This window comes from Girardinichthys multiradiatus, chromosome 2 (assembly GCF_021462225.1).
Source record: "Girardinichthys multiradiatus isolate DD_20200921_A chromosome 2, DD_fGirMul_XY1, whole genome shotgun sequence".
In the NCBI taxonomy this organism is placed as follows: Eukaryota; Metazoa; Chordata; class Actinopteri; order Cyprinodontiformes; family Goodeidae; genus Girardinichthys; species Girardinichthys multiradiatus.
The window spans coordinates 44752676-44771386 of record NC_061795.1 but is presented as its reverse complement, the minus strand read 5'-3'; the positions used below and the strand labels follow the sequence as shown (position 1 = coordinate 44771386).

Sequence of the window (18711 nt, the reverse complement as noted above, 5' to 3'; positions counted from 1 at the left end):
TTCACATATAACCGCAGAGCTCGTACTGGGCAGAGCGTATGCAGTCGTTCATGCTCCTGAGAGGAGAATGGTGGTGGGTAGAAAGCCATTAATTTAAGGGCACGGCATGGCAGAGCCGTAGCAACCTTAGGTATAAAGGCAGGATTAGGTTTCAGTAAAACCCTTGACTCACCCAGAAACTGCATGCAGGACGGGTTAACTGAGAGCGCTTGAATATCACTCACACGCTTAGCAGAAACCAGGGCAATCAATAAGACCGTTTTAAAGGAAAGCACTTTGAGCTCAACCTGCTGCAACGGTTCGAACGGTGCACGTGACAACGCATCGAGTACCATAGGTAAATCCCATGAAGGAGTGAGGCTCCTCGACACTGGACGGAGCCGTCGTGCACCTTTCATGAATTGACACACCAGGGGGTGCTGCCCCACTGTTTTGTCACCAAAGACAATGTGACAGGCTGAAATAGCAGCCAGGTACACCTTCACAGTGGAAAAAGCCAAGCCTTTATCCAACAGTGCCTGCAGAAAAGTTAAAACGTCCGACACAGGACTTTGCATTACGCTCACCATAGGTTTTGCGCACCAACCCACGAATGCCTGCCATTTACCCTCATACACGTTACGCGTGGAAACGGCCCTTGCATTTTGAATTGTGTCAATAACGTTCTGGGGAAGCCCACTGGCAGCCAGGTTTAACCCCTCACAGGCCAGGCCCATAGGGCCATGCGCTCTGGATGCGGATGAAATATTTCTCCGCGTGCCTGCGTCAGGAGATCTCTGCGGAGGGGAAGCCGCCATGGCTCGCCGTGTAGCATCTGAAAAATCTCCGCTAGCCAATGTTTCCCTGGCCAGCAGGGAGCTATCAGAATGAGTGAGTGTTTTCCCTCTCGCACCCTGGCGAGAGTAGGAATGATCAGTTCCAGCGGGGGAAAGGCGTACAGTAGGGCCGGCGGCCATTTGTGCGCTAGAGCATCCAGCCCATGCGGAGCTTGTTGCTCTGTCAGTGAGAAAAACATCGGACACTGAGCATTTTCCTCTGATGCGAAGAGGTCGACCTCCGCTCGGCCGTACCTCTTCCATATCTGGGTCATCACCTCGCTGTGGAGTTTCCACTCTTTGTAGCGGGGATTGCCCTTTGACAGCAGATCCACGCCTCTGTTCATTACCCCTGGCACGTGAGTCGCTCTTAGCGACAGCAAGTGTGAGCTGGTCCAGATTATCAGTCTGTATGCCAGCTCGTGTAAATGACGTGAGCGTAGACCCCCCTGTCTGTTGATGTAAGCAACCACTGTTGTGTTGTCCGCTCTGACCAAAACATGGTGCCCTTTGATAAAGGGCAGAAAGTGTCTCAGTGCCAGCATCACGGCCAGGAGTTCCAGACAATTTATGTGAGCTGTCTGTGTTTGTGGACTCCAAACGCCGTTTACCATCATCCCCTCGTGAGTGGCTCCCCAGCCTGTCAGCGAGGCATCTGTGTTAATTACCTTCCTCGTCAGGATGGTTCCCATGGTAACGCCGGTGTTGAGAAAACCGGGACGCTTCCACGGGCTCAGCGCGCGTGCACATATGAGAGAAACCAGGACGCTGCGGTGAGCATGGCGTGTGGGGCTCAAGCTGAGTGACGCCACCCACCTTTGAAACGGGCGCATGTGTAGGCGGCCGAGTGTGATGACCGCCAGCGCAGACGCCATCAGACCGAGCAGCCTGATGCATAACCTGAATTTCACCTGTGTGCCTCTGCGAAAGAGTGCCAGACAAGCCTGAAAGGCTTTTACTCGTTCCGCTGAGAGGCGCGCTCTGAACTCGACTGAATTCAGGGACAGGCCAATGAAGGTGATTGTTTGTACTGGGGTTAAAATGCTCTTTTCCCAGTTTATTGTGAATCCCAGGGCTGTCAGATGTAAAGTAAGCATCTCGGCATGCGTCCTGAGCTCCTCTAAAGACTGAGCTGCAATCAGCCAATCGTCTATATACGTCGCCAGACGCATCCCCCTTTCCCTCAGAGGCGTGATGGCTGCCTCGGTGCATTTCACGAACACACGTGGGCTCAGTGAGAGGCCAAAAGGAAGTACCAGGTACTCGTATATCTCTCCCTGAAACGCAAATCTGAGGTATTTTCTGTGAGGGGGGTATATAGGGATATGGAAATATGCATCTTTCAAGTCTATGGAGACAAACCAGTCTCCTTGACGCACAAACTTTATCAGAGCTGCGTGTGTTAGCATCCTGAACGAATACCGTCTCAGATATGTGTTCAGAGCCCGCAGATCCAATATCGGTCGCAGACCCCCGCCCCTTTTCGGCACGAGAAAGTATCTGCAGTAAAACCCGTCTCTTTTGTGCTGCAGGGAAATTATTTCCTCTTGCAGGACGCGAGTGGACTCTCCCCGAGCGTATGACTGTACTATGCCCTTGAAACGGGGTGGGGCTGTCACAAATTGGAGCCTGTATCCCTTTGATACAGTCTTTATCACCCAATCTGACGCTCCACACGCTCGCCACAGCTGAGTGTTGTTTGCTAGTGGACCTAAAGGTGCTTCCGTGTAAACACTGCGCAACACCGGCTGAGGGATCTGCTGTTCCGCTACAACTGCCAACTGCGCTCGTCCCAGGTCTGCTTCTTCCAAAGAAAAAACAGCCTGCTGTGTTAGAGGTAGGGTGAGAGCTCCCCCTTGAGGCCTCATGTGCAGCTGTGGCAAGGGTGGAGCGGGAGCTCCAGCCTGCCGCTGTGCCAAAGCTGGAGCGAGAGCTCCCCCTCGTGGCCTCATGTGCAGCTGCACGGCCATGTCCTGTCCTTGTGTTATTTTTAACATATTTTTCATGTTTTTTTGTTGGCTTGACTCTGTTCATGGTGAGAACGAGTGCAAGTTACACAACTTCGTAAGCTCCGTTAAGGTTGCAGCTAGTTTGGTGACCAGTTGCAGCGCTGCTGTTTGGCGACAGACCAGCGTTGAAAGGGACTCAGAACAGTCGAGCACAGTTATTGAGAAGCGCTCGGCGACCGAGTTGTTAGCTCGCTCTGTGAACAGTTAAGCTAGCTCAAGTTACTGTAATGACCGTCTGAGAGGTGCTTCTGGGAGCGAGAAGAGGTGTTAGACTGAAGATCACCTACGTGACGTCGACTTTTATACTGGGAGGAAGTCCTCCCATGGGAGCGGACGTCACTTCCGCCTGCCAGTCAAGACTGGCGTAATGTAATAGAGCTTCTGGGGGACAGGCGCTGGAGGCGTGTCCCATAGTGAGATACTGAAACGAATGTTGAAAGAGAACAACATTTTTTCAGTATTTGACCTGCTGATTAGGGGGAAAGGGACTGATTGGTGCACCACTGTATCTGATTTTTAGAAAATACTCTGTTCATGTTAAACATATTTAAAATGGTTTAATAATGTTCCACCAGTTGAAGCTTTAAATAATATTTGATAAATCAATGAAAATATGCTGACTCTCTTGTGCTCTGAGGCAAATCTGCTAGATTTTCCAAAACATTTTAGTTTTCAGTTCTGTCATTAAAACAGTCATGTTTTAGCTAAAAGTGTTAAAAGTGGTTAAACACAATTTAAAAAGGGGTACCATTTGTTTGAATTGATCTAAAGCCAAGGCTTACAAAATAAAGATAAAATATCCAGAATCATTTTGGTTTCTAATTCTTACTCACTCCATCGGGTTGGGTTGGGTCAGCGCTTCAGTGAAAATCCTCCTCAAATGTGTCGGATCCCATCTTTGCCTTACACTGACTCAGATTAACCTCTGGTCTAACTTAGAATGTCATTGTAAAAGCTGACTTTAATTGCTAAAGGGTTTTTGCAAAAGCTGATTTCTTTCTTTAAATTACATTTTATGTAATCTAAATCTTGAGAATATTGTAACTTGTAAGTGTAAAGATTTAGCCAGAGCTCAGTTTTGTGAAATTCTTGTCATATTTGTGGGATTTCTGTAAGACTGACTGAGCTGAAAGCATCTTCAGTCTGTTTGGATCAATGTGAAATATGAACCACCAGCTGTTCCTCTTTAATGTGCTTTGAACCATCCCATATCCTATGCTTTCACGTGGAAGCGAGCACTTATTTCCTTTTATGGAGCGCTCTTTATTGAGTCTCTTTGAAAAATGAAAATATATTCAGTTTTTTTTTTTCTGTTTGGTCTTTTGAATTTTCACAGTTTGGGTAATGTTACATTAAACTCTGAAATGAACATCTTGGACCTGAACTCTCAGCTCACAGTCATGAGGTGGAATCAGATCTTGACTGAAAACTAAAACTGGTAGCTTGTTTGTCACTAATGCTGAATGCTGTGCCTCCTAGATTACCTGTAGAAGTTACCCAACATTAACTAAACTTGCTGTATGAGAATGAAGATCTCTGCTGGAATATTATGGTACAACGAGGGCTTTCAGATAAATTTGGGAAGAGATGGATTTCTAAACTCTGAATTTATGCAGATGGAGACTCTGTCAGTAGAAATGTCTGATGCCCACCAGAATGTTGAACGGTGCTGATAAAACGGTTAAAGATTAAATGTATGATAATAATGCTATGTTTTACTTTGTTGTGTGCTTTCAGCTGAGTAACTCTAGGGGAAGCCCAGCCCCCGACCAGTAGCCATGGGGGATGATAGCGAATGGATGAAGCTTCCCATCGACCAGAAATGTGAACATAAGGTGAGAAATGGGCTGTTCTGAGTTGGGGCAAGACAGCAGTCACATTTTAATCTGTTTGAAACTTTATGTAAAAGAGACTTTAATTATTGTGACAAATTGTGCCAAGTATGTCTTTACAGTCAGACGTGATGTTTAAAATAATTAAATAAAACGAAGAGGTGGTCGAACCACATTTAGAAACACAGCTGAACTCTAACCTTCCTCCCAGTTCAGTCCTGCTGTAAAGTGATACTAGAATGCGTCTTAGGGCTGAAACTAACGATTATTTTGCTTGTCGACTTTTTTTCAATTAATCTATGAATAATCAGATGGCAAAAGGTGCTTAATAGGAGATTTATTTATTTTTTACAGAATTTGAACCAGGTGAAGTTAAAGCTGTGCTCCTTGAGGAGTTCTGGATACAGCATATTTACAGACAAATAATGTTTTTCCTACTTGAAAGCAAAATGTATAGATTTGTTTTGTACAGATTTGGTCTAATTACTGCTCTGAGTGGGTTGTTCTTTCATCAAATGGCATTAGTCAGTTTACAATGATTCATTTACTAAATTAGTTGACGATTATTTCAATAATAGATTAATTGTTTCAATCCTAATGTGTCTAAATCTGTTCACTATTGGAGACTGATGCTGGCCTGCTTGTTGGTGGGTTTTATGTCTTTATGTGTAATCATTGTCTTCACTGGCAGAGAATCCTCCTGTTTCCGTTGGTTTTGTTGGTCTACGGATGAAGCCGAACTCAGTAAAGTCACTTCGTGCTTTCTTTATGGAAGCTCCTCTCTGTGAGGAAGTTCTGTTTAACAGGGAGTAGCAGAACAATCCCGTGAAAGAATGTTTAGTCGATTAATGTATCTTGGCATGAAATTGGTGAATAATTGTCAAACATTTCCCAACATTGATCAGAATATTTCTGATTCTCATTGAAGCAATAATCCAGCGTCTCTGGTGTCTGAGGCCACCTGTGTATTGAATCCAAGTCATCGTAAAGAGAACTTTTAAACTTTTATCCGGTAGTGTGACTGTCTAACAAAACAACAGAGCTGGGTCTTTGACTGCAGCTCCACAAACGTTCCAAGTAAAGAAACAAAACCTGAAAATGAACTGGCAACAGATTTTGGGGAAGGGTTAAACTATTGGGATCAGAAGGGCTTAAAAACTAACCTGAGTCACATCCTGCAGACCTCAGGGATTTAGCTTCAGTCTCTCTGCATGATTAGATTCCTTTAGACTTGCTTACTCTGTTTGTTTGGATCCCAGTGAGGCTTTACATTCAGGATTAGACTAATACAGTTTTAGGGGGACCTGTAATCCATGGCAACAGACATCACATCAGTCCTAATATTGTGGTGTAAGTTCTACACGGGCAAGAACAATCGCAATGCCGCCAACCACTGGTTAACTAATGTTTAGCCTTATGTTGTTGGTTTTAGTTTAGAATGTTAAATGTAGTGTGGTGGGTCACCACCTTTTTGTATTTACAGGTAAATCCAAAATATTTTACTCTGTGACTGGAAAACAATATTGCACTTTTACGCAATATTCAATTTTTTTAAGGTTTTTATTCCTTGTAATTGTAAAGTTTATGGCTTACAGGTAAAGAAAACCCAAAATTCAGTGTCTCAGAAAATTAGAATGTCACATTAGACCAATCAAAGAAGGATGTTTTAAGTACAAATTTTGTCTATTCATTTATATGCTCTCAATACCTGGTAGGGGCTCCTCTTGTATGAATGACTGCATCAATGCGCCGTGGCATAAAGGCGATCAGCCTGTGGTTCTGCTGAGGTGTAATGGAAGCTCAAATTGCTTTGATAGCTGCCTTCAGGTCATCTGCCTTGTTTGGGTCTGGTGTCTCTCATCTTTTCTATGGGGTTCAGGTCAGGGCCAGTCAAGCACAGGAACACCATGGTCACTGAACCAGCTTTTGGTACCTTTTGATAGTGTGGGCCAGTACCAGGCCAGTGTGGGCCAGGCTTTTGATGCCCTGAATCCAGCCTCAGTCTACTCCTTGTGAAGCTCCCCCAAATCCTTTAATGGATTTTGCTTAAAAATCCACTCAAGGCTGCATTTCTCCCTGTTAATGGTGTACCTTTTCCTACCAGATTTCTTCCTTTCACTCAACTTTCTGATAATATGCTTGGATACAGAGCTCTCTAAACAATTAGCTTCTTCTGCAATTACCTTTTGTGGCTCACCCTCCTCATGAAGGGTGTCGATGATGGTGTTCTGGACATTTGTCCAGTCAGCAGTCTTCCCCGGGATTGTGAAGCCTATGACCCAGAGTGAGATAGTTTAAAGGCCCAGGAAATCTCTGCAGGTGTTTTGAGTTAATTATCTGATTAGGGTGTGACACCATGAGTGTCCAATAATGAACTTTTTCACAGTATTCAAATTTTCTGAGAATTGTGGGGATTCATTATCTGTAAGCCATAATCATCAAAATTATAAGAAACAAAGGCTTGGAATATATCCCTCTGTGTAATCATTCTATATAATATACGAGTTTTACTTTCTGAGATAACTGGCAAAAAATATTGCCCTTCACACACTATTAACATTTTTTGAGTTGTACCTGTATATGATATCAATTAGAAGTAAAGAAGTATATTTTACACCTTCCAGATCATGAGATTAACCCTTTTTACAGATTTGTTTTATGTATTTATATTTTTTAAGATTTTCCTGCACTAACGTGAAACGAGCTTAAAGTGGTTTTTATTTGGGGCTGTGATGGAAATAACTTGTGCAGACTGGACTGTTTCTGCTCGCTGATCATATGACTAATCTGTATCTTCCCAGACTTTGCATAATATCCCAAATATTTCCCGAAAAATCTTTTTGGGCCCTCACCCACATGCTGTAGGGCTACGCTGTTTTCTTTTTGTTTTTTTGGACAAGTCTCGAACCCTTTAGGAAAAACAGGATCCTCTAATATTTTCCACTGAATTAAAAAATACAAAATTCAGAATACTGCTAAAGCAGAACCAGAACCGCAATAATAAGCAGCCTCCTGGTATACAGACATTATTGGACAACAAGTTTTATCTTTATTATGACCTGTATAATGTTAAATGTGAGCAGGAATGTTGTGTAAGGATTAATCCTATGAGTTCTTTAGATTTTTAAACTCCACAAATAAACCTGGAAGTAAGAACGGCTGTTTGGCATCAGCTCACTGAAGCTAATGGAGGCTAATTGGGTTGAAATCGCCCTGTATAGATGCTAGATATCTGTTCTCCAGATGTAAAATTTTCCACCAAAACAGTGAAAAACCTTTTTTTTTTTCACTCATTGGATGTAAAACATCTTGGACTTTATTAACCCAACTGCCACCTGTCTTGTTCAGGTGTGGAAGGCCAGACTCAACGGCTATGAAGAAGCTCTGAAGTTGTTCCAAAAGCTAGAGGATGAGAAGAGTCCGGAGTGGGGGAAGTACCTGGGACTAATCAAGAAGTTTGTCACAGAGTCCAATGCTGTGGCTCAGCTCAAAGGCCTGGAAGCTGCCTTGGCCTTTATTGAGAATGCTCATGTGGCTGGCAAGTAAGTTCTGTTTAAAGCTGGAGATTTATCTGCAAGTTTAGGATTTGGACTTTTTTTTATAGCAGATATTCTCTAAAATGATGGAGGTGGTTTAAGATAAGTAGAGCTTTGAAACAAGGGATGTATAGTGAATCATCATTGCTCCACAAGGTTGACCTTCACGGTTAAGTTAATTCAGTCGACATAATTTCACAGTAAGACTCCAGGAACGTTTGGAGACTCTGAACTTCTCTGTCGCTCTGCTGCAGGACAACGGGTGAGGTGGTGTCGGGCGTCGTCACCAAAGTCTTCAACCAGCCGAAGGCCCGGGCCAAGGAGCTGGGCATGGACATCTGCCTCATGTATATCGAGATCGAGAAGGCCGAGGTGGTTCAGGATGAGCTGCTCAAAGGTCTGGACAACAAGAACCCCAAGATAGTGGTGGCGTGCATCGAGACGCTCAGGAAGGCTCTGAGGTTGGTTGCTTCCTCACAGCAATGAGTGGCTTCACATCTATTATCCTCTGAATGGACAGTGTTTCATTAGTTTCTGTTGTTAATGTCTGTGAAAGTATTTTTAATTTCCACCAAATTATATTTTTTACGATATCAACCTATAAAATAAATTATTTAGAAAAAAAGTTTTGGTATTTTCATTGGTCTTGAAAGATCTTTGCACATGTGGACTGAAAACAACCGTTTTACAGATGGATTTATAAAACGGAGATGAACCAGTCTATTTTTTGGCTGATTTATGATTCCCTGTTTGGACCAAACCAACAGATTTAAGATTTCTTTTGAAGAGTTGAAGTTTTGCGTAGATGTCAGAATAGCATTGGAAACATTTCTAACGTGTCCTGTGTGGGAGTAAAGACTACGCCATGTCATGCATAAGGGCAGTCGCTGTAAAACGTAAGTTTTACTAAGAGTTTAGCGCAACCTGATAGCGTTTTGTATGCTGCATTCACTGATTTACAGGTTTGGAAATTTAGGTTTCTGTTCGGCTGATTGCCGGTCAAGCCCAGAATCCTTCATGCTGTGTTTGTTTTTAATGGCTTTGCAGCTTTGATGGGTCATGGCCACAGCAACATTAAGCTGCTCACAAAAGCACTTCCTAAGTTATTGACAGACTATATTCAAGGGAAGCTTCTGTTGGGGTTAAATAGGGCAAATAAGGACCTTCTAGAGATGTCCTAAACTGATCAAGTATTGGGGTCAGATTATTCCTGCTGTGTACCTCTGATTCCTGTCATGCAACCTGACTGAACTACAGCTGCCTTGTTAGTCCAATGCTTCAACATGTTAAGGTCTCAGAGAATTAGGAGTAAGAAGCATAAAAACGTTTTGTGAAGTTTGCAGTAACTGATTTCTGTCTGAAGCGTTTTTCTCTAAAAAGCACAAAGAGGGATTGTTTCATTAAGATTGTTTTTTTTTTTTTTTTTTTTTTTATCTTCCTCACACAGTGAGTTTGGATCAAAAATAGTGACACTGAAGCCAGTAGTGAAGATTTTACCTAAACAGTTTGAGTCCAGAGAGAAGGCCGTGAGAGATGAGGCCAAGTTACTCGCTGTAGAAATCTACAAGTGGATCAGAGACGCTCTGAGGCCGCCGCTGCAGAATATCAACTCTGTACAGGTGGGAGATGTTCAGCATCACGTGTGGCTACAAACACAGGGCTGTTAAATTTACCTTGATACATGTTTGCTTTTGCTGTCCCTGCAGCTCAAAGAGCTCGAGGAGGAGTGGGTGAAGCTGCCTTCTTCTCCTCCCAAGCAGACCAGGTTCCTGCGCTCTCAGCAGGACCTCAAAGCAAAGTTTGAGCAGCAACAAGCTCAAGGAGATCAGTCTGATGGTAGGAATGACTGCTTTACAACCCGTTTTATTGTTTTCTGTTCATTATTAGATACCTACGGACTCTTCTGTCCTTCTTCCAGGAGATGAAGAGGAGGAAACTGCAGCAGCTGTGGACCCGTATGATCTCTTGGAACCTGTGGAGATTCTCTCAAAGATGCCCAAAGACTTTGACGAAAAAATAGTGAGTTTTTCAGAACACATACAGCACTTTAAAATATCTTTAAGGACAATCTGTGCAGTTTCTTTGCATATCTTTTACCTTTAGTCTATTATCAGGTTAACCAGGTATAGATGTTCGATTTATAAACTGGAGCTGCTTCCAGTTAACAAACCAGTTTAAACTGCAGCAGGACTGATGTGATGTGAACCAGGCTTCACACGACAGCGTTAAAATCACAGAAAGCAGGCCGTTTATTGAAGATTCTGAGGTTCCATTTAACGTCTCTAATGATGCGGCTTGTAATTAAAATGACAGGAATAATCTGTACATGCTGTGAGCATAATTATCTCTGGGATTTATCTCTGCAGGAAGCCAAAAAGTGGCAGGAGAGGAAAGAAGCTCTTGAGGCTATTGAAGCTCTGACAAAGAACCTCAAACTGGAGAACGGAGATTATGGAGACCTGGTCCGATCTCTGAAGAAGGTGAAGACCAGAAATCTAATTTCTATATTTTTTGCAGGAGGAAGGGGCTAAGCAAATTCAAGTTAGTTTATTTATATAGCGACATTCACAATTCCATTGAATCAGGTTCCAAGTCAAGAACATCCAGTCCGGTTGATCCTAGTTATCAAACAATGAGGTGAAATTCAGTTTATTGTTCAAACTGGTTAAAACGTTTTCTATCTAAGCAAATGCAGCAGATTGCATCGAGTCACTGACTTTAGTTGAGGGGAAAAATTTAAACTGCTTGTTTCAAAAGTAATAAAGATTAAATAATGTTTGTTAAATATTCCTAATGTTTTTTATCCAAGCTCATGATTAATCTCAGTTCAGCGACTGTTTCTGATGTTGCGCCGATCCAAAGTGTTAGATCTGGGTCTTGGTGAAAGCAGTTCTGAGTGGAATCAGTTTGTCCACTTTGCTCCTGATCTCTGATTGTAGTAGCAGATTTATAACTGGCCGGACTTCAGGCTGATGGCCGAGGACCTGGGAGTTAAAACGAGACCTTTTTATCAGATCCAAAATATTCGGCTCAAAAGCTTTACCATGCTAAGAGTCGCCAAGACTTGAAAATTTAACCCATCACCAGTACTATGAGGTGTTAAAGGAAGATTGTCTAGAAATGGTTTTGACACCAGCAATTTTATTCAGAAATATTTCCCGTCACATAAAAATAGATCTTCACCAACAATTCCGAATGGACGCTAGCTGGCCGAACCAGCTGGCCAAACAGAACTCCGAAGTTACTCGGACTTGGGTCGACTACGTCCTGACATTTAGATGCAGATTTGCCAGCTGTCTGAGCGGAGTGAAGGACCGTTCAGTCTTTCTGAACCCTGATTGAGGTTTTATCCAAGAAGGTGTCTTGTCAGAGCTGATGTGGGTTCTCTGTTGCAGGTTGTGGGTAAAGATGCAAACGTGATGCTGGTTTCATTGGCAGCCAAATGTCTGGCTGGACTGGCCTCTGGTCTCAGGAAGAAGTTTGGGACGTACGCAGGACAAGTAAGGGAGTCTTATCTTACCTCTCTCTGAGGTCTCAGGCTTTATTTGACTAATTCCCTCAAATGTTGTCCACATCCTTCTACTTTAAAATGAAGACAGTTTTCATGAACACCGACAACATTGGATTGGATCGTGTCCCTCACAGATTATTATTATTATTATTTTAGGTTGTTCCAACTATCCTGGAGAAGTTCAAAGAGAAGAAGCCGCAGGTTGTCCAGGCCCTGCAGGAGGCTATTGATGCCATCTTCCTTACTGTGAGTACAATATGCATTTTTCCATTATTATTTTAGACTATTTGATTCCACCAGAAATTTTAAGTAGCCCTGTGATGGACTGGCGACCGGTGCAGGGTGTACCCCGCCTCTCGCCCAATGACCGCTGGAGATAGGCACCAGAGCTGATTCCAACTAAAATCCAAACTTTTCCTGAAAAGACATTTCATGAGCAGTAAATATGGGAGAACCCTGCTTCAATGTGACCTCTGACTTCAAACAGTATAGATGTTCGTCCATAAAATCCAAGAAATTAGAAATTTCTTTTAGCTTTTCAACCATCCAGCTTCTCATTGCTCTGGATGAACATTTACATTCCGTCTAGACATGATGAAGCACTTTCTCTCCGGACTGATGTCTAATCAGTTTTTTACACTTACTGGGTTAAATGCACTTCCTGTTTATAAACTGACTGGTATCCACCAAGCACTTGGCTGACGCTGCAGCTCCTAATGTGTTTCAGATGGGATCCAATAAAGTAGCATGGAGATGATTGACTGATATTTTGCCTTTTCATTCAAGACGACTCTGCAAAACCTTTCAGAGGACATCCTGGGTGTGATGGACAATAAGAATCCGTCCATTAAGCAGCAGGCTTCCTTGTTTTTGGCCCGATCTTTCCGACACTGCACACAGGCCACGCTGCCAAAGAGCATCCTCAAACCGCTCTGTGCTGCCCTCGTCAAGGTGTGTATAGGACAATCGTCTTCTGGTACATCAACAAATTGAAGGCGTCACTGAAGACATCACTGTCGATCATTATGAAAAACTGATTGTTTTCTGTTTCCTCCTTTCTCCACCTTAGCAAGTGAACGACTCGGCCCCTGAGGTCCGTGATGCTGCCTTCGAAGCTCTGGGAACGGCCATGAAGGTGGTTGGAGAAAAAGCTGTGAACCCGTTCTTTGCAGACTTGGATAAACTCAAACTAGATAAGGTGAGGATCAGGACAGGAGGATCCTCCTCAGTTCCTCATGCCACCAATTTCTAACCTTACGTTTCTGTGTTTTCAAACAGATCAAGGAGTGTTCTGATAAAGTAGAGCTTTCTGGAGGTAAAAAAGGGGCGGCTGGAGGAGGAGCAGCTGTTGACAAGAAATCTGCAGCTAGAGCTCCCCCTGCAGCTGAAGCTCCTTCCAAATCCTCAGCCCCACCGAAGAAGACCCAAACCGCTGCAGCCAGCAAGGTAAGCACAGGATGATTTTACAGGAACTGCTGGCTTTAATATTCCCTAGTTGTTAAACGCCGTTTGTTTTCTGCAGCCGTCAGCTGGTCCTCCTAAAAAAGGGAAAGCTGCAGCTGGAGGAAAAACCAAGAAGACCTCAGACAGCAAAGAATTATCAGAGACCGAACTATCTGTAAGTTTACAGCCCAGATGATGTTGAAGCACCTCGTCACTGTGGCTGCAGAGTTTTACAGTCTCAGAAACTGCTCCAAAATGTGGGCTGAGTAGGAAGGTTAAAAACTGGCTTTATTTTGGAGGAACCCAGTTAATCACCAACATTGATTTTAACCTCAAAACATTACAGCTTTAAATTCCTATAATTGATGCTTTTTGTTCCCTGAGCAAAGTAAGAGGAAATGTGGAATCACTGTCAATCTGAAGTTGAAAGTTAAAAGAGAAGTTTTTAGCCTTTCCTTTCAGTTTATTGCAATAAATTCACTTTTAACAGCATTTTGTTAATTACAGCACACTATTGAAGTTAAGATGTTCTTACAAAACTGTAGAGATAATATCTATAAAAAAAAGTACATCCTCTCTGTGTATATTATACCATAGTCCCTCTTTTATTGTGGGTCAGAACAGTTGGCATTATTATGTTTTTGTTTCTGACAGTTTTTTTTGTTTTTTTTGCTGTTTCAGGCTGAAGTGTGTGAGGAGCTGGCAGCAGGGGTACTTCCTGCTTCCTGTCTGCAGCAGCTGGACTCAGCCAACTGGAAGGAGAGGCTGGCCAGTATGGAGGAATTCCAGAGGGTAATGTCTCCAAGTTTACCCTCTTAAACGTTTTAACTTGCAGCAGCCACAGGATTTCTTAAGGTTGAGCAGAAGATTTAGTTTGGATTCTTGTGTCTGTAGGCTGTGGAAACCATGGACAAGGCAGTGATGCCCTGCCAAGCATTAGTTCGGATGTTGGCGAAGAAACCGGGCTGGAAGGAGACAAACTTTCAGGTATGTCCCTGGGTAATGACCTAAAGCTCAGTCTCATTCTTGTCTCTCAACCTGGGAGATGGGGAGCCCAGATTTATTCTGCGCAGTAAAAGGATGGTGAAAGGGCATAGCCACATTCATCATGGCACATTATGAACCAAATAGATGGGAGGTTTGCTTGCAAACCCATGAATCTAAACAGCATATTTTTAGCACATTAACCACTGCAGACTAGTTTCCATAAACACAAAGATTCATAACGACTGATTTATTACCCAGGTCAGGGATAAATGTAGTATTTAAGCTTTGGTGTGCAGTCAGACTTCAGTACTTTATCCCCAATCGAAATTCCTTTTTAAATGCATTAAATTAGCAAAGTTTATTTTTCAGTTTGTGCAAAAATGAATGCTGACTGCTGTAGGCTTGAATATAAGGCGCACATGTTTACGTCTCAGAAACACGACCAATCATTTATTAGAAATATCGCATTTCACAGTCGGATGTTTTTACTGCTACCTAAATGTTCAGGGGTGGTGTATCTGGGACAAATGACATTTAGCCTAAATATGTTAACGTGTTGATGCTCTGCAGACTGACTCAGAGTTCAGCCTGTTTCCTTCTTAATGGGGTTCAGCAGCAACTTTAAATCTGAGTCCATTCAGAACAAATAGAGACGCCGGTCGCCTCATACATGTTTGAGGTACAATTAAGGCCTTTTCTCTGGCGTTGTTGGAAAAATAATTCCTTTAGTCAGTTTAATGGCTGACGTTTTGTTTTGCTTTGTTCTGCAGATGGAGGTCAGTGTTTTCATAGACTCTTTACTCAAGATGTATTTAACTGATCTGCTCCATAAAGCCACTCCCTACCATTTTAAACACAATTTAACTCTGTCTAACTTGATATATTGTATATATACAGTACAGACCAAATGTTTGGACACACCTTCTCATTCAAAGAGTTTTCTTTATTTTCATGACTATGAATATTGTAGCTTCACACTGAAGGCATCAAAACTATGAATTAACACATGTGGAATTATATACTGAACAAGAAAGTGTGAAACAACTGAAAATATGTCTTATATTCTAGGTTCTTCAAAGTAGCCACCTTTTGCTTTGATTACTGCTCCACACACTCTTGTTATTCTGTTGATGAGCTTCAAGAGGTAGTCACCTGAAATGGTTTTCACTTCACAGGTGTGCCCTGTCAGGTTTAATAAGTGGGATTTCAAGCCTTATAAATGGGGTTGGGACCATCAGTTGTGTTGTGCTGGAGGTGGATACAGTACACAGCTGATAGTCCTACTGAATAGACTGTTAGAATTTGTATTATGGCAAGAAAAAAGCAGCTAAGTAAAGAAAAACAAGTGGCCATCATTACTTTAAGAAATGAAGGTCAGTCAATCAACAATTGGGAAAACTTTGAAAGTGTCCCCAAGTGCAGTCGCAAAAATCATCAAGCGCTACAAAGAAACTGGCTCACATGAGGACCGCCCCAGGAAAGGAAGACCAAGAGTTACCTCTGCTGCGGACGATAAGTTCATCCGAGTCACCAGCCTCAGAAATCGCAGGTTAACAGCAGCTCAGATTAGAGAACAGGTCAATGCCACACAGAGTTCTAGCAGCAGACACATCTCTAGAACAACTGTTAAGAGGAGACTGTGTGAATCAGGCCTTCATGGTAAAATAGCTGCTAGGAAACCACTGCTGAGGACAGGCAACAAGCAGAAGAGACTTGTTTGGGCTAAAGAACACAATGAATGGACATTAGACCAGTGGAAATCTGTGCTTTGGTCTGATGAGTCCAAGTTTGAGATCTTTGGTTCCAACCACTGTGTCTTTGTGCGGCGCAGAAGAGGTGAACGGATGGACTCTACATGCCTGGTTCCCACCGTGAAGCATGGAGGAGGAGGTGTGATGGTGTGGGGGTGCTTTGCTGGTGACACTGTTGGGGATTTATTAAAAATTGAAGGCATACTGAACCAGTATGGCTACCACAGCATCTTGCAGCGGCATGCTATTCCATCCGGTTTGCGTTTAGTTGGACCATCATTTATTTTTCAACAGGGCAATGACCCCAAACACACCTCCAGGCTGTGTAAGGGCTATTTGACCAAGAAGGAGAGTGATGGGGTGCTGCGCCAGATGACCTGGCCTCCACAGTCACCGGACCTGAACCCAATCGAGATGGTCTGAGGTGAGCTGGGAACTCCTTCAAGACTGTTGGAAAACCATTTCAGGTGACTACCTCTTGAAGCTCATCAACAGAATACCAAGAGTGTGTGGAGCAGTAATCAAAGCAAAAGGTGGCTACTTTGAAGAACCTAGAATATAAGACATATTTTCAGTTGTTTCACACTTTTTTGTTCAGTATATAATTCCACATTCAATTCAATTCAAAAATACTTTATTAATCCCAAAGGGAAATTAAATGTCGTTGTAGCTCATATTATGAAGGTTTCTTCAAAGAGCCGTTGTAGATGCTGATGGCTGTGGGCAGGAAGGATCTCCTGTAGCGCTCCATCTTACAGCAGATCTGAAGAAGCCTCTGACTGAAGACACTCTGTTGTTGTACAACAGTCTGATGAAGAGGATGCTCAGGGTTCTCCATAATGTTCTTCATTTTATGAAGAATCCGTCTTTCCACAATGATCTCCAGAGGTTCCAGAGGAGTCCCCAGAACAGAACCAGACTTCTTTATCAGCTTGTTGAGCTTTTTTAAGTCCGTGGCTCTGATGCTGCTTCCCCAGCAGATGATGGTAGAAGAGATCACACTCTCCACTACAGACTTATAGAAGATATGCAGCATCTTGCTGCAAACACCAAAGGACCTAAGCTTCCTCAAGAAGTACAGTCTGCTCTGTCCCTTCTTGTAGATGGCTTCACAGTTGCATCTCCACTCTAGTCTGTTGTCCAGGTGAACACCAAGGTATTTATACTCCTCCACCACCTCCACCTCTTCTCTCATGATAGAAATAGTGTCTGACTTATTCCTGTTTCTCTTAAAATCTACAATCATCTCCTTTGTTTTAGTCACGTTCAAAATGAGATGATTGTTTCCACACCATGCCACAAAGTGGTCCACCACCTTCCTGTACTCAGCTTCTTGTCCATCTCTGATCCACCAACGACTGCAGAATCATCCGAGTACAGGTCCTTCTCAAAATATTAGCATATTGTGATAAAGTTCATTATTTTCCATAATATCATGATGAAAATTTAACATTCATATATTTTAGATTCATTGCACACTAACTGAAATATTTCAGGTCTTTTATTGTCTTAATACGGATGATTTTGGCATACAGCTCATGAAAACCCAAAATTCCTATCTCACAAAATTAGCATATCATTAAAAGGGTCTCTAAACGAGGCTATGAACCTCATCATCTGAATCAACGAGTTAACTCTAAACACCTGCAAAAGATTCCTGAGGCCTTTAAAACTCCCAGCCTGGTTCATCACTCAAAACCCCAATCATGGGTAAGACGGCCGACCTGACTGCTGTCCAGAAGGCCACTATTGACACCCTCAAGCAAGAGGGTAAGACACAGCAAGACATTTCTGAACGAATAGGCTGTTCCCAGAGTGCTGTATCAAGGCACCTCAGTGGGAAGTCTGTGGGAAGGAAAAAGTGTGGCAGAAAACGCTGCACAACGAGAAGAGGTGACCGGACCCTGAGGAAGATTGTGGAGAAGGGCCGATTCCAGACCTTGGGGGACCTGCGGAAGCAGTGGACTGAGTCTGGAGTAGAAACATCCAGAGCCACCGTGCACAGGCGTGTGCAGGAAATGGGCTACAGGTGCCTGCATTCCCCAGGTCAAGCCACTTTTGAACCAGAAACAGCGGCAGAAGCGCCTGACCTGGGCTACAGAGAAGCAGCACTGGACTGTTGCTCAGTGGTCCAAAGTACTTTTTTCAGATGAAAGCAAATTCTGCATGTCATTCAGAAATCAAGGTGCCAGAGTCTGGAGGAAGACTGGGGAGAAGGAAATGCCAAAATGCCAGAAGTCCAGTGTCAAGTACCCACAGTCAGTGATGGTCTGGGGTGCCGTGTCAGCTGCTGGTGTTGGTCCACTGTGTTTTATCAAGGGCAGGGTCAATGCAGCTAGCTATCAGGAGATTTTGGAGCACTTCATGCTTCCATCTGCTGAAAAGCTTTATGGAGATGAAGATTTCATTTTTCAGCACGACCTGGCACCTGCTCACAGTGCCAAAACCACTGGTAAATGGTTTACTGACCATGGTATCACTGTGCTCAATTGGCCTGCCAACTCTCCTGACCTGAACCCCATAGAGAATCTGTGGGATATTGTGAAGAGAACGTTGAGAGACTCAAGACCCAACACTCTGGATGAGCTAAAGGCCGCTATCGAAGCATCCTGGGCCTCCATAAGACCTCAGCAGTGCCACAGGCTGATTGCCTCCATGCCACGCCGCATTGAAGCAGTCATTTCTGCCAAAGGATTCCCGACCAAGTATTGAGTGCATAACTGTACATGATTATTTGAAGGTTGACGTTTTTTGTATTAAAAACACTTTTCTTTTATTGGTCGGATGAAATATGCTAATTTTGTGAGATAGGAATTTTGGGTTTTCA

The 18711-nt window shown here is 43.2% G+C and overlaps 2 protein-coding genes across 7 annotated transcripts in view; one reads left to right on the top strand and one right to left on the bottom strand.

Moving 5' to 3' along the window:
• ckap5 (cytoskeleton associated protein 5) overlaps positions 1 to 18711 on the top strand; it is a 43064-nt gene that overhangs the window by 3279 nt on the left and 21074 nt on the right. For all 6 annotated transcript variants that reach the window (XR_007035016.1, XM_047344674.1, XM_047344705.1 and 3 more), the window contains exons 2-16: positions 4562 to 4659; positions 8005 to 8198; positions 8447 to 8653; positions 9640 to 9811; positions 9899 to 10028; positions 10111 to 10211; positions 10559 to 10672; positions 11588 to 11692; positions 11860 to 11949; positions 12490 to 12654; positions 12773 to 12901; positions 12982 to 13149; positions 13226 to 13321; positions 13828 to 13938; positions 14041 to 14133. Coding sequence is in view for 5 of the 6 variants with exons in the window: in XM_047344674.1 (XP_047200630.1) it covers positions 4603 to 4659; positions 8005 to 8198; positions 8447 to 8653; positions 9640 to 9811; positions 9899 to 10028; positions 10111 to 10211; positions 10559 to 10672; positions 11588 to 11692; positions 11860 to 11949; positions 12490 to 12654; positions 12773 to 12901; positions 12982 to 13149; positions 13226 to 13321; positions 13828 to 13938; positions 14041 to 14133 (1932 nt within the window). In the remaining variant the exon portion in view is untranslated. The remainder of the gene's footprint in view (positions 1 to 4561; positions 4660 to 8004; positions 8199 to 8446; positions 8654 to 9639; positions 9812 to 9898; positions 10029 to 10110; positions 10212 to 10558; positions 10673 to 11587; positions 11693 to 11859; positions 11950 to 12489; positions 12655 to 12772; positions 12902 to 12981; positions 13150 to 13225; positions 13322 to 13827; positions 13939 to 14040; positions 14134 to 18711) is intronic.
• Positions 253 to 2785, bottom strand: LOC124857922. The gene has a single exon (XM_047349513.1). It carries the CDS (start codon positions 2783 to 2785, stop codon positions 692 to 694), a length of 2094 nt encoding a protein of 697 aa, XP_047205469.1. The 3' UTR covers positions 253 to 691.